This window comes from Psammomys obesus, unplaced genomic scaffold, assembly GCF_907164565.1.
Source record: "Psammomys obesus unplaced genomic scaffold, mPsaObe1.curated_primary_1811, whole genome shotgun sequence".
Classification (NCBI taxonomy): Eukaryota; Metazoa; Chordata; class Mammalia; order Rodentia; family Muridae; genus Psammomys; species Psammomys obesus.
This window is the reverse complement of record NW_026590598.1, coordinates 70,278-88,921: the sequence shown is the minus strand read 5'-3', so window position 1 is coordinate 88,921 and position 18,644 is coordinate 70,278. Positions and strand designations below refer to the sequence as shown.

Below are 18,644 nucleotides of genomic sequence, written 5' to 3'. Positions count from 1 at the left end.
CTGTTGTGGCTGGGAACTGGTACCTCTGAACAGCAAAGCTGTCTCATCCTGGCATCTGTTTCTGAGGTCTGCCATGATTGGCTGGATGTTCCCTCATCTATCAGTGTGCAAGGGAGTTCCTGACAAGGAACACAATTACTGTCCCCTGGCCCTCTGACTCAGCACTCATTTCAAACAGTGAGCTAGGTGTTTTCTTCCTGGATTGTGCAGGCTCTGCTAAGTCAGCACTAAAGTGTCCTGATGACATCTGTCTTCCTCTCCTGCCTTCCTCAATCTTCATGGAGTAAAGGAGGAAGGAAGGGATGGAGGGAGTGGCGAAAGAAGGAAAGAAAAAAGGAAGGAAGGAAGGAAGGAAGGAAGGAAGGAAGGAAGGAAGGAAGGAAGGAAGTCTGGCTTTGCTACTACCTCCATTACATTCCTGTCATCCCTGAACCACAGCAGGGAAAGAAGGAGGACAATTAAGGAAAACTCACTGAAGGGAACACAGTTAGTGGCTGTATCCAAAGCTGTATTTTGTTAAGTTGGCAAATGGTTACCTTAAAAAATTTCCTGGAGGGATCATGACTTACAAATGAGCAATTAAAGAAAAGCCCTACAATGTCCTCTGCAACTGTGTAATTTTGTCAGTTCTTTCCATACCAAATCCAGGGCACCATTCTTGCTGTTACTACCCAAGGTCTTGGTACCCAAGAGCATCTTCAGGCAGGCAAATTGGTCCTAGAGTTCCTCTCAGTAGGAACAGGGAAGATAGGCCAGACAGAAGAATCATTGGTTGACCCAGGTTGTATCCCTACCAGTGTTGTCTATTTCTTTGAGGTCTTAGCTTTCTCCTTAGTTAGCCTCTTGCTTTTCTCTATACAAATGTCTTGTAGGTCAGGTTAGCAAAGAATGGTTTTGTTTTTAGGTGGGTGTACCTGGCAAAGACATGGAAATGTCTCTTCTGGCTGATGTGAGCAGGACATCTGATATGACACAGAGAGAGAGACAGAGATACAAAGAGAGACAGAGAGACACACAGATCATAGACAGAGAAACAGAAAGAGACAGAGACATAAATAAGAAAGTGCAAGCAAAAAGAGAATACAGAAGACCAAGAGATGACCAGCTTATGGAAGCACAAATTATTTTATTCTTTCCAGCACCTTTTCTTGTTTTCTCTTTTCTACATAAATCTAGTCTCTGATATAAGAGAATAAATACACTTCTAAACAGTTTGCACTTCCACAACATGGTCCTCCTTGCAGGCAAGGAGACAGAAATGAGAATGACAGATACAAGAGGAAGCACAGTAGCTGCTGTCCACCTTCCCTCCTATTGCTATTTAAATGGGCCTCGTGGGAACCACCTGTTCTTATGGGTCTCCAGCTTTGAGATGAGGTTTATCCCAGTTCCCTCATTGCCTCCTTTAACAATCTTATCTATATGGACCTTTCTTCTCCCTTCAAGGGTACTTCTCACCTCTTGGGCAGCTTCAGCACAGCTCACTCATCTCCATCCTATAAACTGGGCTGTCCTGACATAAGCAGTGAGAACCTCTAGAATACAGAGGGTTCGCATCCTAGCTAGCACAAAGTAGGGCCACTGGTGTTAGCGTGGGTAGTGGGTAGTGAAGACTATTGTGGCTGGAGGATGTTAGTGTTGAGAGCTGAGAAACTGATAGAAATCGTTGAGCTGGAGATGAGATGGAAAGTTGTATTTTGGACACAATGTGTTAACAGGAAGTAAGAGCATGAGGGATAAACCAGCAGAGGAATCCGAGGAAGGAGGATGGTTCTACTTCCAATATCTCAATGCTAGGGTGAGGGGTTTGAGCCCCATCATCTTGGAACAGAGGATGGGCCCCAAATGATAATATTTTAGAATTATATCCTTAAAACTGTGGTAAAAGTATTTAATTTAGATCCCCTTCACATTGCTGCTAGCCCATGTTTTATGGAGCAGCATTACAATTAGGTGAGGCTGTCTGGAAACTCTTGGAATGTTTCGTTTTGGGATGCTGGCTATATTTCTTAAGAGCTGAAAACCTGTCTTTGGGTGGAGCCCAAGCTGTGTTTAATGAGTTGTGCTGCGATGTCTTCAGAGTTTAGACACCTTTTGGGGGAAGAGTAGTAATGTGCATTCAACCTCTTAATATTCATGTGCATTTGAGCTCATATTTTTTCTGAGGAATCAGGCAATTATGTAGTTACCCAGTGCAGGTGAGTGCACCAAGCTCTCAGGGATGCAGTAAAGAGCTACCTGCTAGATTTATGGGGGATGCAGAATCATTGCTCTGAGAATGAAATATTCATGAAATAAAGATGAGAACTGCACAAATGGGAGCTGACATGAGGATTGAGGGATAGATCATCCATCACTGGGCTGGAAGTTGGAATTCTGGTTTCTCCCTGCCTTGCTTGGCTTGCACCATGTTTCCATGGCAGACAGGAACTGATGGAGCCATGGTAGCTGGACAGTCAGTGGCAGTCTAGCTGCAGCTCCTTTGTTTTGACCTGTGGACCAGCATCTGTGTGACTGGATACCAGGAGTCTTCTCTTCAGCTTCTTACCCTGCTTCATCTCTACCTCTCTGCTATACAAATTACATGTTGTCTTCTTAATCTTGTTAACAACATGTAAGAAAGGCTTTCTTATATTAGACGAGTGCAACTCAGAAATGACAAAGAACAAAGCTGGACCGTGGGTACTACATTTGCCTCCTTGTAGCTGCTACACACTGAAGGCAGGCTTGTCACAGGGCAAGAACACTGAGATTTCTTGAGGTGTACAAGATCATAAATTTCTACCTAACATTTTCCAGAAGATTTTGAAAATAAGGGGGTCAGGTTCTAGTAAGGTATCTCTGAGCCCTGGGTTTTTGTCTTCTGTTGAAAACTGAGACCAGCTATAAGTCAGATTGATAATTCTAGCAATTAACTTTCAGTGAGAAGATGTGGAAAACACACACCACTGAGTATCTTAGAACCAGGTTCCTGACAAAGCCATCTCTACCTGTGACCACTGCACATTTCCTTTGTTATCAGAAACTTTTTACCTGTGTCTGCTTCAAGCCTGCTAATAGTACTACCTTACCTCTGCATTTTCATCACTTTGCCCACTCTCTGGAACATAGGCACTCTTGATAGGGGGTGATGAATATAATTGGGTATCGAACATTTTCTATGTGCCAGGAACCAAAGATGATGAATGGTTTACCAAGAACATTAGCTCATCTGGTCATAGGAGCTCAAATGTATTAATTGAATGAATGAACCAGTTTGGGCTCCTATAAAGAAAATGTTATTAAATATTAAACTGTTGTATAATCATTGGAGCTGGATCAATGGCTTTCAGTTATGGCAGCATATATCAGAGATGATTAACTCTGGAGCTTTTGAGAAGTACAGATGCTTGGACTCAGTTTCCATAGGGTCATATTAAGAAGATCTGGAGAGTATAATTTGCAAAATCTCTGCAATAGTTTCTGATATCCTGCTGAGGATTAAAATCTTCCATCCTCATTTCTTCCAAGGTCTGTAAGACCCTTCCATGGTGAGGAAGGTGAGCCTGGAATGGTAGAAAAGAAGCCTGGTGTTGGATCTAAGTGGGCATCAATGGTTACAACGCTGCGCTCTCCATGTGTCACCTTCAGCATGTCACTTCTCTTCTTGTCTCTTTAGTCCTCTGGGTCCTGCTGTTCCCACCTATTGTGTGACATGCTTGTTTCTTTCCTCTTATTTCTCTGCCCAGAAAAAAATAGTGAAGGAGGTGAATGGACACATCTCCTGAGCTTATTTCACTGTCTTGAAATTTAACCTGTTTGTTTTTTACCTAATCACAACTCTCAGACCCAAACCCAATTTCTAGCAACCTCTAAGAGGATTGTGTTGGTGGCATCAATCCCATCCATTGGGTCTAATTTACCACCTGGTGGGTCTCAATGGCAACAGGAGAATGCTTCCAACAACCATCTAGGTCATGTGGGAAGTCCCTGAGCCCTAGTTTTGTTCCTGCCCACCTTAAAGGGAGAACTGTTGGATTCCAAACAAAGTCAGCTCTAAAGAGTCTCATGTGCAACAAGCTGTTACATAGATGATAGTTTAGTTAATTACCGTTTTCCAATGCACTGTATTATTTCCACGTTGGTGAACAGCAGCTTAATTACAGAACTTTATCTCTGCCTGAGAGAGGTTCCCTGTTAACCTCTGTTTCTGCATCTGCCATCATTCTTAACATGGGTGAGGAAATGCAGAGCTGGAATCCAGCCGACTCATGGCTAAACACAGTCAATGAATCTTATGTCATATTCAGGGATGTTTGACTAGGTCAGTTACCTAAGACAGATTAATGAAGGCAGCCCTAAGTTCCCAGGTCTCTTTCCACAGCTGTCATTACCTGGATGAACACTGAAGCCTTGGGATAATGAGGATGTAAACTGATGTAGTTCACATAAAAAGCCCATTATTTGATTTGCATAACATTATAGAATGCATCATTTTGTCTGAAAGAAGGATAATTAATCAAATCACTCCTGCCGCTTTTCTTGCTTAAGCTGATTACTTCTGCCTCTTCTTTCCTTGGCTAGAGACATATAAGGCCCAAATGAACATGGTTTTGCCTGTGTTGAATCTGGTGCCTCAGGTGATAATGCAGAACACATCTTCAAAGACCCAAAATACAGTGATCTTGTGCTTCTTTCCCCTCAGTTCTGGCTTTTAAACTAAGCAGCAAACTTAGGCAGCTTATGATGTTAAGACTTTGAGACAGGCTGCAGTCATTTTCTGGGGAGGTCAGGATGCATTTAGAGCATTCTGCTCATTTTCTTATAGAGATAATCAATCAGTGCAGGAGACGCCTAACAGACTCCTCTACTCTTAGGGTTTATCTTGGTCTTGGTGCTACTGGAATAATGGAATTTGAACAGAAAGAGGTTCTACTGATTTGAGGAAGTTGGATTCTTGACAGCCATTTGGCATGGGAAGCTCTCTCTGGAAAATTTGTTCAATTGGTGTGAACATTTTCTGTGTATCCTGACATGGAAAGGTTAAAGGCTAATAGATAAACACAATTGGGAGTTGATTTGCACTGCACAGCTTCCCAGTCCTTCCAGCTGATTCATCCATCCTTAATTTGAGGCATGGAAGAAATACACTAGGTTAAGAAACTATTCAAGATCTTTCCATTAGATATAGAGTAGCAGCCAGCCAGCCAACACAAATCAGACTTGACATTTTAGTTGTTGTTAGTCGTGGTGGTGGTGGTAGTGGAGGCTGGAGGTGGCTGTAGCAGTAGTGTGTGTTTGTGTGTGTGTGCGTGTGTGTGTGTGTGTGTGTGTGTGTGTGTGTATGTGTGTGTTAGATAAAATATGAAGGTGGGTAGGTACTGAGGTGGGGGAAGATCTAGGAGGAGTTGGGGAAGGGGAAAGATTATGATCAAAATATATTATACAAATTTCTCAGAATATAAATTTAAAAAAGAGAAATACCCACTCCTTGGGTCAGTCTTTACTTGGATGGTGGCTGATCTCACAGCTGCATTAAAGGCTAAGTTATTATCTGTGACCCCCCCCCCAGCACTACTGTTTCCCATTTTGTACTCTGAATGTCAATGTTGAAGGCATAGGACTAAGGCCTCCTTTGCTCACATTTTTCTTCCCAAGACTTTTGTTGGGACACCCCACCGAGCTTTATTTGTTTCTCTAGCATTTGGTTGGGAGTGCTGTTTTCTCATTGCCAGAGACTCTCAAATCCCTCTCTTCCTAGAACATTCTTGTACCAGAAGTTATCCTCTCTCTCCAATGGCTGAAAAACAGGAAGCACATCCTGAGTGTCTGCCCCAGCCAGTGCTGAGCTAAATGAAAGGTCAGGGCTTTCCCTTCAGCTTGTGAGAATCCAGGGTCACCACAGCTGGAACCAAGACAACTTGCTTCCTACCTCTTGCAAACGAGTCCACTGTGTAACTTAGTTTTCTTCCATTACAAATGGGTACCTTACGGTACTAAAGAGAAAACAGAATGGAAGAAAAGGCAAGATTATGCAACTAACCAGTTCTTTCATGAAAACCTAGAAGCATCACTCATTAACGTTCCTTGTATGGAAACCAAAGACAATAGTGAGGACATCTAGTCTTCTCTAAATTTTGCTGGCTGTAGAGAGGAGAATATTGTTGCCTCAAGCTCTAAAATGCATCAGAAAATCTATCTCAATGTCTCTACCTTATGCCCTTTCTTTGTGCCTTTGTACATTTTGGGATGTCTGGGAAGACATTCACCAGCTGAGTTGTGGCACTGACTTTGGTTAGTGCAGACAAAGGGAGCAAACCCCACATCAAAAGCTGCATAGGAGATCATGGCAGTTGTGAAAAGATTGGAGGTACAAGTTTGGTAATGAGAAGAACCAAGGCTTGTCTGGAGGTCCAGGTCCTGACCATGGCCACAGAACACAGAATTGTTCTGTGACAATGAAACACTGAATGAAATTTCAACCATTCCCCATCTGAGTCTCTTTATTCAGGATTTCTACTCTACTCTGATGTGCTTGTTTGTATGCCGGTTCTGTCTGTTCACTGGGAAATGACACCTGCCACTGCCATACTATTATGGAATGAAGATAGCCATTTCCCCAAAGCAAGTAACTCTCCAAAGCAAATGAACTGTGGATTACTGAAGAAGTCATCAATACTGAGGGAGTTCAAGACACTAGAGTCATAAATATTATGTATAAAATACTAGTTTAAAATTTTTATATGAAGAAAGGAAAAGGTTTTCTTCATTTAAAGAAAATAATAAAAAAAGAACAGAAAAACAGGTAAAGCACACATTGAGGTGAAATTTCCACAGAGCTAACTCAATTATAGAACAAAATAATTTAACAAATAGGTTGAATTTGTTCTGCTATAAATAGATTACCCTTAATTTACTATGGTTCAGCTATTATATTTTATATTTATATGGTATATTATATTATACCATTGGTGCAAAAGCAAGATGCAATCAGCAGAAACTATACTTCAAATTTGTAATCTTTTCCTGGCAAGTACTATATATTCCTATTTTCTGACAATACCAAGAACCAACAGAGGCACATTCCCAGCCAGCTACAGATCGTCAGCAGAAAGTACCAATACTCTAAAGACCATGTTGTTAAGTGAGGATGCCTAGTAGTTAAGGCAATGCATTGTTGACTCAATATTTTCAGTTTATGGTGAGACTGTTAACTTTCAGCATCGTAAGCTGAGGAGCACTTACAGCTTTCATATTTTTGAAGAAGCTGACATAGGAATTTTATGAATGGTCTGAAGCTAGGCAAAACACAGAATAAGATCTCTACCTATTTCCCTTCATTTTTCCTATGGCACTTTCTACTCAGAGGTATTTCTATCTCAAAAGTAGCTTCCCAGCACTGATGAGCTAAGTTGTACCTTTGTGAGGCTGCAGATCACTGGAATCCTGAGTGTTTTTCATGGCTATTCAGTTACTTCCAAAATCATTTCCATTTATGACACTGAGTCAGTTTTCCACTGTGTTCCCTCACCCTCTGACCAGTGTGCTTCCTGTTACTCAGTTTCTTCCTTGCCTGAAATGAAATCTTCATTATCTTATGGAAACTGTCAGTTTCCTTGACTTTGGAAATGTTCTGGAAACCGCAGGACGTGTCTTACCAGAAGCTTAGCACAGGATGCCAGCTATGAACTCATGGACATTTAGACAGCAGTAATCTACTTTTCTGTATGGCAGGGAATGTTGAGACAATGAATGAATTATGGGGTGCTTTAGTTCTTATCCCCCTTGAGATATGCTGACTTGGGTTTTCCTATGATTGGCTTTGTGGTTGGTGTCATGGAAAAAGAGGAGGGATTATGCTCTTGATTCCACATGGTCTCCTAATGGGGAGGCCCTGTCCTTCATCCCATAGGAGCACAAAGCAATCAATCAGTTGGGAGAACGTCTGCATTGCATGGCCGTTTCTTCTCCAGCTTGGAAGCTTTTTAAGGCCTCTACATCTCTTGGTATTTCTAAAATACCCATACCATAAACAGAGATTCTATTCCTCTCTCTGACATATGCTATGAGCAGTAGACCACTGGCCAAATTGTATTTTAGAAATGAGCTTTGACACGATATTTTTTTCTTGAAATCTGAAATCAAAAAGGGCCAGCTGTAGCCACCATCTTGCCTGAATATTGGCACTCACAGAGCCAAAAATAGTGCTGTAGCTCCTACCTTCATTTGGGAGCTGATATACCTTTTTTTTTCCTGGACACTTGTCTGCTCCCCTAGGCTGTGGGGGTAGGACTAGGGATGCAGGTGACATCTTCCTTGAGCTCTCAGGATAATGACCACTTTGATTCATTCTAACATTGAAGATGTAACATCACTCTATTTGAGAAGAATTACAGGAGTGGTTATATTCGTCTTTAATATTCTTTAGCAGATAATAAGCCAAAGGTCTTAAGTTATGTCCTCCACTGTGATGAGACAGGGTCAAGGGTGAGGACTGGATATCTAGGAATCTGTATGCCCTCTTGAAACCTCACTGTCACTGCTCCTCTACCCACTTAGACATCCATGTTTCATTAGCCAGATGGGGACATGTTTCCCCTCTTGGATGAAATATTCACATAGAAAAAAGTAGGTTGCCAGGTAGGGCAGGGTTGCTTTTCCACACAGAAACTAGAGGTTCTAAGAGCCTCTAACATTTATGGGGTTTTGGCTCATGAGGCAATGGCATTACTGAACCTGACCCTCTTTGCATATGGCAGAGGTGACAGTATGGAGCCTTGGAGGGATGTGAATTGAAACTGCAAATGCATGGAGCACATTAGAGGATTAAGACTGTTTCCTCTATTTTCCTGGCACTCCTGTTTTTGCCAGCTCTTCAAAGCATCTTGTCATAGTGTTAGCTCCCTGGGCATGTCAGAGATTCTAAGCTGAGTGTAGTGGGGAGAAAAGAGGCCTCTCATGCTTACTGTGTGGGTCATTGCTGTATACAGATTAGTTCAAATGCATGGATTTCCCTGATAGCCAAGAGTTGACCCTCTGGTTGAGCGAAGGAAGGTGGGAGCAATGAGGGATACTCTGTCTAGAAGGCTGAATAGGCCTGGTATCACCAGGTATCCAGATTTTTCAGCAAGCTGACTTCATCACACTCCGAGGACGGCCTTTGACCTCCTGTATTCTCTCTCCAGGACAAAGAAGTGAATCTGGAACAGGTGCACCGGCGCATAAACAGCCTCATGGATGAAGATATTGCTCACAAGCAAATTTCCCCAGCGTCCATTGAGCTTTCTGCCCTGGAGATGGGGGGCCTGGCTCCGAGCCAAGCCTTGGAGCCCACGCGGGAGTACCAGAACACCCAGCTCTCGGTCAGCACCTTTCTGCCTGAGCAGAGCAGCCATGGCACCAGCCGGACATTGTCATCAGGGCCCAGCAGCAACCTGCCACTGCCACTGAGCAGCTCAGCTACCATGCCCTCTATTCAGTGCAAACATAGGTCGCCCAATGGGGGACTATTCCGACAGAGCCCTGTGAAGACCCCCATCCCTGTGTCCTTCCAGCCGGTGCCTGGAGGCATCCTTCCAGAGGCTCTGGACACCTCTCATGGCACCTCCATCTGACTGTGTCGCCTGCCCTCCTGCCCGCCCGCCCACCCACCCGACCAGCAGAGCTTTTTAATACAAGAAAATGACAACACAGATCACACACACACACACACACACACACACACACACACACACACACACAGAGACTCTTTCATTTTTCTTGTACATAAATGTAAATAATGACAGAATGGAGTGGGGTAAAAGTGTATTTTGAATATTCCCAATTTTCGAAGTCAGTAAAAAAAAACAAAAACAAAAACTGTATGAATGACTTTGTAAATTTTGTTCTATATGAATAAAAAGGCAAATTACTTGTGATCATTCTGAAGTGCCAAAGGAGCCCCCGTTCCTGGGCCTTTCTGAGGGCAGGAAGAACAATCCGAGAAGAAGCTCCTGGCTGCTGGGGAGAAGGAAGAGATGGAGGAGCCCGAATGCTGCTTGCTGTTGTACCCACCACTTTTCCCTCTTGTTCTTTTCTAACAAGCCCCTCATTTATCTGTCAGTGTCCTTGAGTGGATTCTGAACATGTTTGAGTTGGGCGCCCATGTTGGGTGGACCCATCTGTTCTCTAAGCTGTAGAGTGACCTGCCCTAGACAAAGTCCTGAACAATCAGGCTCGAGATGGTGACATCCCTGTGTGTCACAGTGTGTAGCATGCAACTGTCCCCAGGGCCTCAGAAAAGATGCCCATATTGAGGTCAGAGTCTCTGGGCTTTGATACCAATGTGTTTGAACAGCATATTGTTGGTCTATTTTTTTTAAACTCTTTTTCTACTTAAAAGAATCAATCTTTGACAGACTGTAGGAGAGAAGGGTAGAACCCATTTAAGTAGAACTGTGACTGGCCCGAGTTGGACATCTTTGGTGAGAGGTTTAATCTGTGATGTAGATTGTAGAATTGGTGGAGGAGAAAACAGGTAAAGACTTCACTTGAATTAGAGTCCAACAGCCCTGAGTGAGAGAAAGGTGTGGTTACAGACACAGGGAGCAGAAGCATCATGGTCACAGGCTGAAAGGAATTGGTGGAAATGTCTCCAGATGATGGGAAGATTGGGGATAAACAAGAGGAACCACATAGGGAAGATGCTTGACCCTTTAGAGAAGCATAGCTGTGTACTGGTTGAAACAGAAGACTCCTGTGCCCTAATGAAGCTATCTGGAGTCCTTTAAGACATGTCTTTAGCTCTTTATGAAGCCAGATAAACAGGACCAGATTTCAGCACTAGCCCTTTCTTCAGACTTACTGCCTTTTCTACACCAGGAGTCCTCAAACAATGAACCAGCTCACAGCAGGGATCCTTCAGGCTGGGAGCATCTTACATCCTCTGAGATGGTGAATTTGCTGAGCAGTCCTGTTTCACAAAATGAGGCTAACCTAAGGGTCTTATATTACCCTTTGTGGGGTTAACTAAACTGTAGAGCTGGAGATGACCCATCAAGAGGAACCTGAGCTGTGTCACTTAAAGTTTCTTTCTCCCCTTTTAGACCGGGGTGTCTGATCTACACTGCTGGGATGTAGAACATAACTCAGTCGAACTCTAAGGGTATGGGGCTCAACCCTCATCACAAATTAAGGTCTGCGAGTATGGAGAAATACAAGGTCCTATCAGTTGTTTTTTCTAGCTATACTCTTGTAGAGTTGGTTAAGAGAATTATTTATGAGGATTATAACTGGCCCAGGATGAGTGTACTTTCCCGAATCCATAATGATGCTAGTGAGCAGAAAGGAATGGCTGTATCACACCGTTAGCTAATAGAGCACCATGTGAAGAGAATGTTTATAGTTAAGCTATTTATCTTTGGCTACTAGGAAGTCCATGAGGCTAGTGTTATTGAACATGTCAAAATTTCTCCAGTCAGTGTGTAGAGCTTGGAGACAGGTGACATGGCAAAGCCTGTGTTGGCTCCCACCACCCTAAGGGTGTATAGACTTTGCTTTCATTTCATCTACACCTTGGGAAACATATTAGAGGGTTAATTTTTCATATATATAATCTCCATTTTAAAAATCAAACTGTGGTCTCACTGCCTTATCTTACACCTGTCTGTATCCCAAAGATGACCTGGTTTCTTTGGTATACCATGGGTATGAATGTCTTTACTTAGAATTAAGAGACATACAGAGAAAGAGAGAGAGAGAGAGAGTAAGAGAGAGAGAGAGACTTAGAGGAAAAGTATAATAATGCTCTGGACATTCTTAACACCTCATAGCATTTATTAACCCTATTTATGTCATTTTTGAAAATTTTCATAACACTGGCATGAGGGGAAAGGATTGATATTCGAGCAAGTTCTCTAGGGGGAGACAACAACAAAACCCGGATTCTTCCCAATTCTGTGTCAGCTCAGAATGTATCTTTTTCATGCTTTGCTCTGTGGATTTATAACTCTGTTTAGACTCGTCCATACATTTTAGGTATATTTTGTGCCTTCAGACACTGCAAATAATAATCAGCATTTGGATTAAAGTTGTTTAATAATAAAACTTGTCTGCTCCTCCTGCTCTGATTCTCTGGGATGAGGCACACTCCATTTCTGGGTGTGCTGCAGCCAGGTATTGAATTCTGCCTGTTGGCATGCACCCGCAGGTGGGTCTCAGCCACCCTCTCTATCCTGTGTATATCCAGGGTCCACTGATACCAACTAACAGGCAACAGAGGGCAGACTGCAGCAATTCCAGGCTTTGGTTAGTTGATCAAGTTCTTTTACAAAGACTGGGTTTTTGGAAAGCTCTTGCGGAGAATTCGTCCACAACCCAGTGCATTATTTGTATTTTTTCTCAAGCCAGCTGGCTGCTTTGTTTTTCTCATCTCTGTTCAGTCTGGTCTCACTTCTCCCTTACATCTGCATGCTTAGCCCTCATGGGATCCCTATCTTGACTTCTCAATGTATGCCCTTTACAAGGTCGTATCCTTCACTTAGCTGTCTCCCTGCCCTGGACTCTTTCCCCACAACCTTCCCGAGGTTTATACTTCCGAGCCTCAACTACCTCTCAGTGGTTTTTATCTTACTTATTTTTTCTATTTTATTTTATTTCTGGAACTTCATGGAGAAGAGAACCGTGAGGTAAGTCAGGATGATCGGAGGAGGTTGGTTTTCATGGTAAATATCTCAGTTTTTGGAAATCCAAAGAAGAATGAATGTCAGGCCCTTGCTCTTCTATCTTTGAAACAGTTATAAGCTTTTCCCATATGGAGGCATGGTCTTCAGACAGGAGATGAGGGCAGAGGAGAGACTCAACCACATTATCTAGACAGACAGATTGGACCAGATAGGGACAGCAGTTAAAAACACTCTAAAGTGCTCTGATTTCTTTAAAAATAAATAAATAAAAGCCCCACTCTTAAATTCTATATCCTATAGATCATATCAAGACAAAACTAATTCTACACTTAATTGTATCTTCAAGTTCTGAAAGAGGAACAATGATATATAAAAAAGGACCTCCAGGTCTAGTGGCCTGGACATAGTGGGTATTTACTTTCTGTGGCCTCTGTGTCTTCATTTAATAATCTCTTAGTTTAACAATACATAAGAAACTATATTAAATATTTCAACATTATTAAATATTATAATTTTATGTTAAGTATGATTAAGTATCTCACATAATAAGAGATCTCACAGTGTTTGATGGGTAATTTGGCTCTCTTATGGCTCTGCCTTTATTTTCAGCAAACCTTCATTTTCAAAACTGGATGCTCATGAATGAGTACCTATATGTTAAAGCCTTGTATTGTACTCCTAGGTTTGGTAAGACATGATCAGATAAAAGCTAAAAAAATGTTTAACCAATCTCTCTTGGCTGTGATTATAGTAAACAAGGCAGCATTTCTTAATGCAACACTTTCTAATAATTAAAACATTTTCTTATTTCACACCATTACTTGTTTTAACAAATGAGTTTAAACTTGATTTTTATCCTCAGACAAAGAGTTCTACATAATAATGCTTTTTCTTGTCAGTAACCTTAGTCATTGCTTTAATTTTCTCTCTCAGCAGAAGTTTAGCCAGAAGAGATTAGTTCTGAAAGACTTGCACATAGCCCAGATTTAGCAGGCAAGCTTATAGGCACTGCCTATGAAGGAGGGAAGAATGCTTGTTGGTGCTGTCTGATAACCTCCAAACCCCACAGTCTGAACCAGATACTGAACTCCAGTGACAGCATGATTCTTCTTTGCAGCAAGAACAGATCAAGCTGTTGGAAATGTGAAATAGCAATGGCCAAAATCTGAAAGAGAGGTTATCAAACAGACCCCTTGACTACTTAGGGTGAACAATTAATGGTATTCAAACAGTACTCAAACTAAGTGATGGCAGAGTCTAGCATGGGTTTCCAGGATAAGTAGGTGTCAAAGCTCAAAGAAAAACCAAGTATTCACCAATATATTGAACCTATTAACACTAGAAACAAAACAAAACAATACACCCAGACACCTATTGACATATGTGCATGCTCCAGTGTAAGCACCTAGATCGATGCAGTCATATTCACCCTCTCTAGCACACGCATGTAGCATTTAAAAAGCAAAGAATGCTTGAGTGCTGCAGGCAGAGGAGCTATCCTCATCAGAGCTGGAAACAGGGTCCAGAGGAAGAAAAATGCTGCTTCAGGTCATTTCTGCCCAGTGTACAGCTTCAATATAATAGTCAACCAAGCAGTGCCATACAATCAACTGCTAAAAAATAGTCTTTTCTCTGGGAAAGTGGCTTCTTTCCTGCTGGGCATGGTGCACACAGCAACCTCTATCATTAACTGCTTACTTTCTTACTCTAAAATCCCGATTTTTTTTTCAGAACAGTGAAATGGATCAGGGAGTTGAAAGTGTTTGCTGAAAAGTCTAAAGACCTGAGTTCAATCACCAGGACAACATAGTGGAAGGAACAAAACAACTCTCACAAGTTGTCCTCTGACCTTCATACTTGTGCCATGGTACAAGAAGCACTCTCACACACACTCAAAGATAATGTAATCTAAAAATTAAATAAATAATTTAAGAATTCTGATTTTTTTACCAGAATCTTTGAACTATGAAAAAATGCCCAACTATTCTTCAAGACATCTTGCTTCTATTTAATATCTATGATCTTATCCATATCAGTAACCATTTTGTTGATGATGTATCAATTTTCAGAGACTCTATTGTACCTTCCAAATGGAAATACTCTCTTCTTTGAATACATCAGCCATTCAAGGTGGATATTGTTACCTAAGAGTTACAGGTAGTGAAAGTTGAACTAAAAGGCTTGGTACCAGGTCAGTGAACACACACTTGCTCTTCTGATGATGCTGTAGTGTCCAAATCTTCTGGCTGCAGGTACATTTATCTACTGGATCCAGGTTGGTATTCTTTGTCCAAAAACATAGTGTCATGGGCACCAATGGATGTTGTTAGCCTCTACATATGTTCCTTTCTCTTCATTGGCCTCAGCGTGTACAGATGAAGGTGATAGTGATGGTTAATTTTGATTGTCTACTTGATTATTCTGAGAAGCACCTGATATTGGCAGAGCATACTCCCAAGTACATTCATAAACAGTTTCCAAAGGGCGTCAAGTAAGGAAGAAGATATGCTCTGGATAGCAGTGATGATTTTGCTAGATTGGGGTTGGGGGGAAGTCTGTGTTTAATACAGGAATAAAATGAAAAATACTCACTCTGTAACCAGTCTGTTTCTGTTTCTCTGTCCTTAGTCACCTTAATGGATGTTCCTCTGCTCCAGGACACTCTCCCTGAAGGGCGGATTGAACCCGTAACTCGAAGAAATATTTCCTTCTTTTAGTGTCAAACATTTTGTCACAGCAATGAAATATCTAACACATAAAATTGGTACTAAAGAAGTGGGGTCATTGCTGTGATGAAACCTGACCATGTGATTCAGAAGTCTCAGAAACAGGTTTGGTGGGAGGGGGATGGAGTCAGGGGTGGATGGTACATTGAAAAGCTTAAAGATGCAGGCTAGAGAATTTCTAGAATGCTAGGAGAGGAGCTTAGTGATTCTGGTGGAACTTCCAAAAACCAGAATGCCAACAAGATTGCAAACAGTGAATAGCATATTTGTGAATTTTCAGAAGGAATTGATGACTGTTGAAGGTTGGAGAAGAGGCTATCCATAAACTGGTAGGGAATGGTTTGTATTTTCTCTTTGTCACAAAACCTTGCTAAAGACTAACCTTAAAACTGAGGATAGGTTTTATCTGATGGAAGAAACTTTAAGGCATCTCAGCATTCAGCATCTCTCATGGACCCTCATATACCTCATGCTGCACAGGTGTGGCTGGCTCTTACTGGCCAGGTCCACAGTGATAATTGTGTGCACAAAGCAGAGAAATTGGCTGAGAACTGCTAGGGTGGTTCAGCAGGCAGAAGTGCTTGCCACCAATCCTGATTATCTGTGTCTGATTCCCAGGACCTATGTGGTGAAAAAGAGAACTAATTCCCACAAAGATCCTCTGGTCTCTATGAGTGTGCCATGGTGCGCGCGCGCGCGCGCGCGCGCGCACACACACACACACACACACACACACACACACACACACACACACACAGTGTAAAAATGTAATTTAAAAAGTCGTTAAAGAGCTTGAAAACTTTCAGTTTGTCTAAGAGAAAAGGGAATGTGATGTTGGAGCAAGGAAAGTGTGTCTGATGAAGAAATCGAGGCTATTAAAGAAACTCCAACTACCTGGCCCTAGAACAGTATGAATGATGCCAGAGGACATCTCAGAAGTTGGCTGGAACCCACTCATCTGAAGCACAATGATGCAGAGGTTTTATCTGATTTGCAAGTTGAGTTGGTTTTTAAAAGAGACCTCTGCAGATACTTGAATGTCCAGGGCCATGTAGAAAGAAAAAGTGTTTCCCAGTATTCAGCTATTCAAAAATTACTACAGCTATGACCCAAGGGGTTCTAATTACTGCCCAACCTAGTTGGTGGCAGACCTTAATGTCATCTATTTGATACTAAGTTTTTTGTGTGTATGCAGAATTCAGGAGTTTTAAGGATATCCCAGGAGAGCCTCACAGGCAAGGAAGGAGTCAGGATTCCTGCAAGCAGCCACTGACAGGGCAGTGCGAAAATACAAGGCTGAGGTCCAGGTGGTAATAACACACATTAGAGCTGGTGGGCTCAAAGAACATCTGCTGAAGAAAGCTACAGGAAGAGAGCATTTCCAACCTGAGTGAGAAGTCATATCGGTTGCAAACTCCAAGGTCATAGGGGCAGAGCTGCCTTAGAGTCTGGGTCACCTATTACATCATAATATGCTCCCGATTTCACCCATGGAGCTTTAAGAGATATTGATTTCCTTCTGGGTTTTGGTCTTCCTTTGGTTCCATACCTACTTTCTTTTCAGAGTGTTTATACTAATGGCTATTCTTTCTTTTCTTCTTTTATTAAACACAAGCTCCCAGCATGCAGACTGATGCCATCAATATTTTAGGTACATCTTTTCCCTTAGCTAAAACCCTCATGGACATACTCTAGGGTGCTCATTTTGGAATGAGACTGTGTGAGTTAGGCAATTGGCTCTTGAAAATATGTTTCTGACTATACAGGGGCTTATGGGTGACTTTGTTTTCAGGTAAGACTGAGATTGGGATTTTGAACAGTGTTAGAACTATTAAGATAATTTCTAATCTTGGAAATGACTTTATGAGTGTTGTATTATGAGATGAACATTAGCTTTGGGGAGCACAAGAGAAAAGAATGAGCCTACGTCACCCCCACTTCTCCTTAACATGGTGTGTACTGCCCTCCTATGCCTCTTTCTCTCTGCCCTGATAGAGTAAAATCTATGAACCAATGGATCAAAATCAACCCATTCCCCATTACTCTGTTTTGCTAAGATATTTCGCTTCAGCAATAAAAAGCCCAACCAGTACAGCATGTATCAGCAGTGTCCTATAACGACTAGCAACTACTAAAAGCCTCATTACTGTTATCAAAGTTGGATTGGGCTAGGTTTCTTTCCCCTGAAGCTACCTTAGTCAGAAAGGGCATTAAAGTCTTTCAAGCTTACCCAACAGAGGAGTGGTTCCTCCAAGTGACTCTTATTGTTGTCTCCTTAAGAGGTACCCTCTCCTTCCGGTGTTCTAGTCTAAGGTCCTCTAGAGAGTGTGAAATTCTCTCGCATAACAGGCATTCCCCCTGACGTCATCACACAGAACTTAGAGATGCCAAGAATCCTCCAGGAGTTTGACTATAAACATGCTAAGCACATTATTTTTTTCTAGAATGGAGTTAGAAATCTCTTGTAGTCTGAAATCTCCTGCCCTTAAATGCTGGACTTCAGACATGCCCCTGCACCTTACATCTCCTTCCTTACATTAGTGCCTGGATGCGATTCCTGTTCTTTATCTAGAGTGAGAACAAAGTAGTCACCACAAGGGTGAGAGTAGTATGGAAAACACATCACAGATAGGACCCTTGGGACACTGACTAAGAGGACAGATCCCACTGTCAAAGCATAAAGGAAATAGCCAAGGGAGGTCCTGTTGCCTGATTTTGCAAGAAAGAAAGGTGGTCAAGATGAGACACAGAGATAGTTGAATATGAGCAAATTATAATGAAACGTATGTGTTAAAAATGTCTCAATGAGACACCAGAGAAAGAGGGACCCAGCCTGAAGTACAGACTCCAGGAACAAACAGCGAAGGTTACATATAAGCAAATGGCTAGAGGTCAGTGGAAGAACACATCCAACAAAAATCAGGACATCGTGGCTTCACCAGCAACCCCCAAAATCAATGGACATGCAAATTCATCGGAAACACAGAAAATGATCTCAATCATAGGCTTATGCAGATATTAGAGGCACATTAAGAGGAAACAAACAAAGCTCTCAAAGAAATGCAGGCAACTACAGCCAAACAAATAGAGGCACAAGTATAGGCACAATTAGTGACATATAGAGAGGAAAAGAAAAAAAAGAGGCCATCACGGAACGACAGGAATCCACATTCAAAAATGTCTCAGTGAAACCCGTATTTTGAAATCCTAAGTTTTAAAAAATACAAGGTAATAAATTCTAGAGTCCTACTTCTGTAACTTATAGTGAGATCCTGAG

General features: G+C 41.9%; 1 protein-coding gene across 2 annotated transcripts in view; it reads left to right on the top strand.

The window, feature by feature from the left end:
* Grid1 (glutamate ionotropic receptor delta type subunit 1) overlaps positions 1-12,071 on the top strand; it is a 735,469-nt gene extending 723,398 nt beyond the window's left edge. Inside the window, exon 16 of one of the 2 annotated variants that reach the window (XM_055607998.1) lies at positions 9,165-12,071. In XM_055607998.1, the coding sequence (XP_055463973.1) occupies positions 9,165-9,593 (429 nt within the window). In that variant the 3' untranslated portion in view covers positions 9,594-12,071. The remainder of the gene's footprint in view (positions 1-9,164) is intronic. The other variant, XM_055607999.1, reaches the window with a different exon arrangement.
* The last annotated feature ends 6,573 nt before the right edge of the window (positions 12,072-18,644 follow it).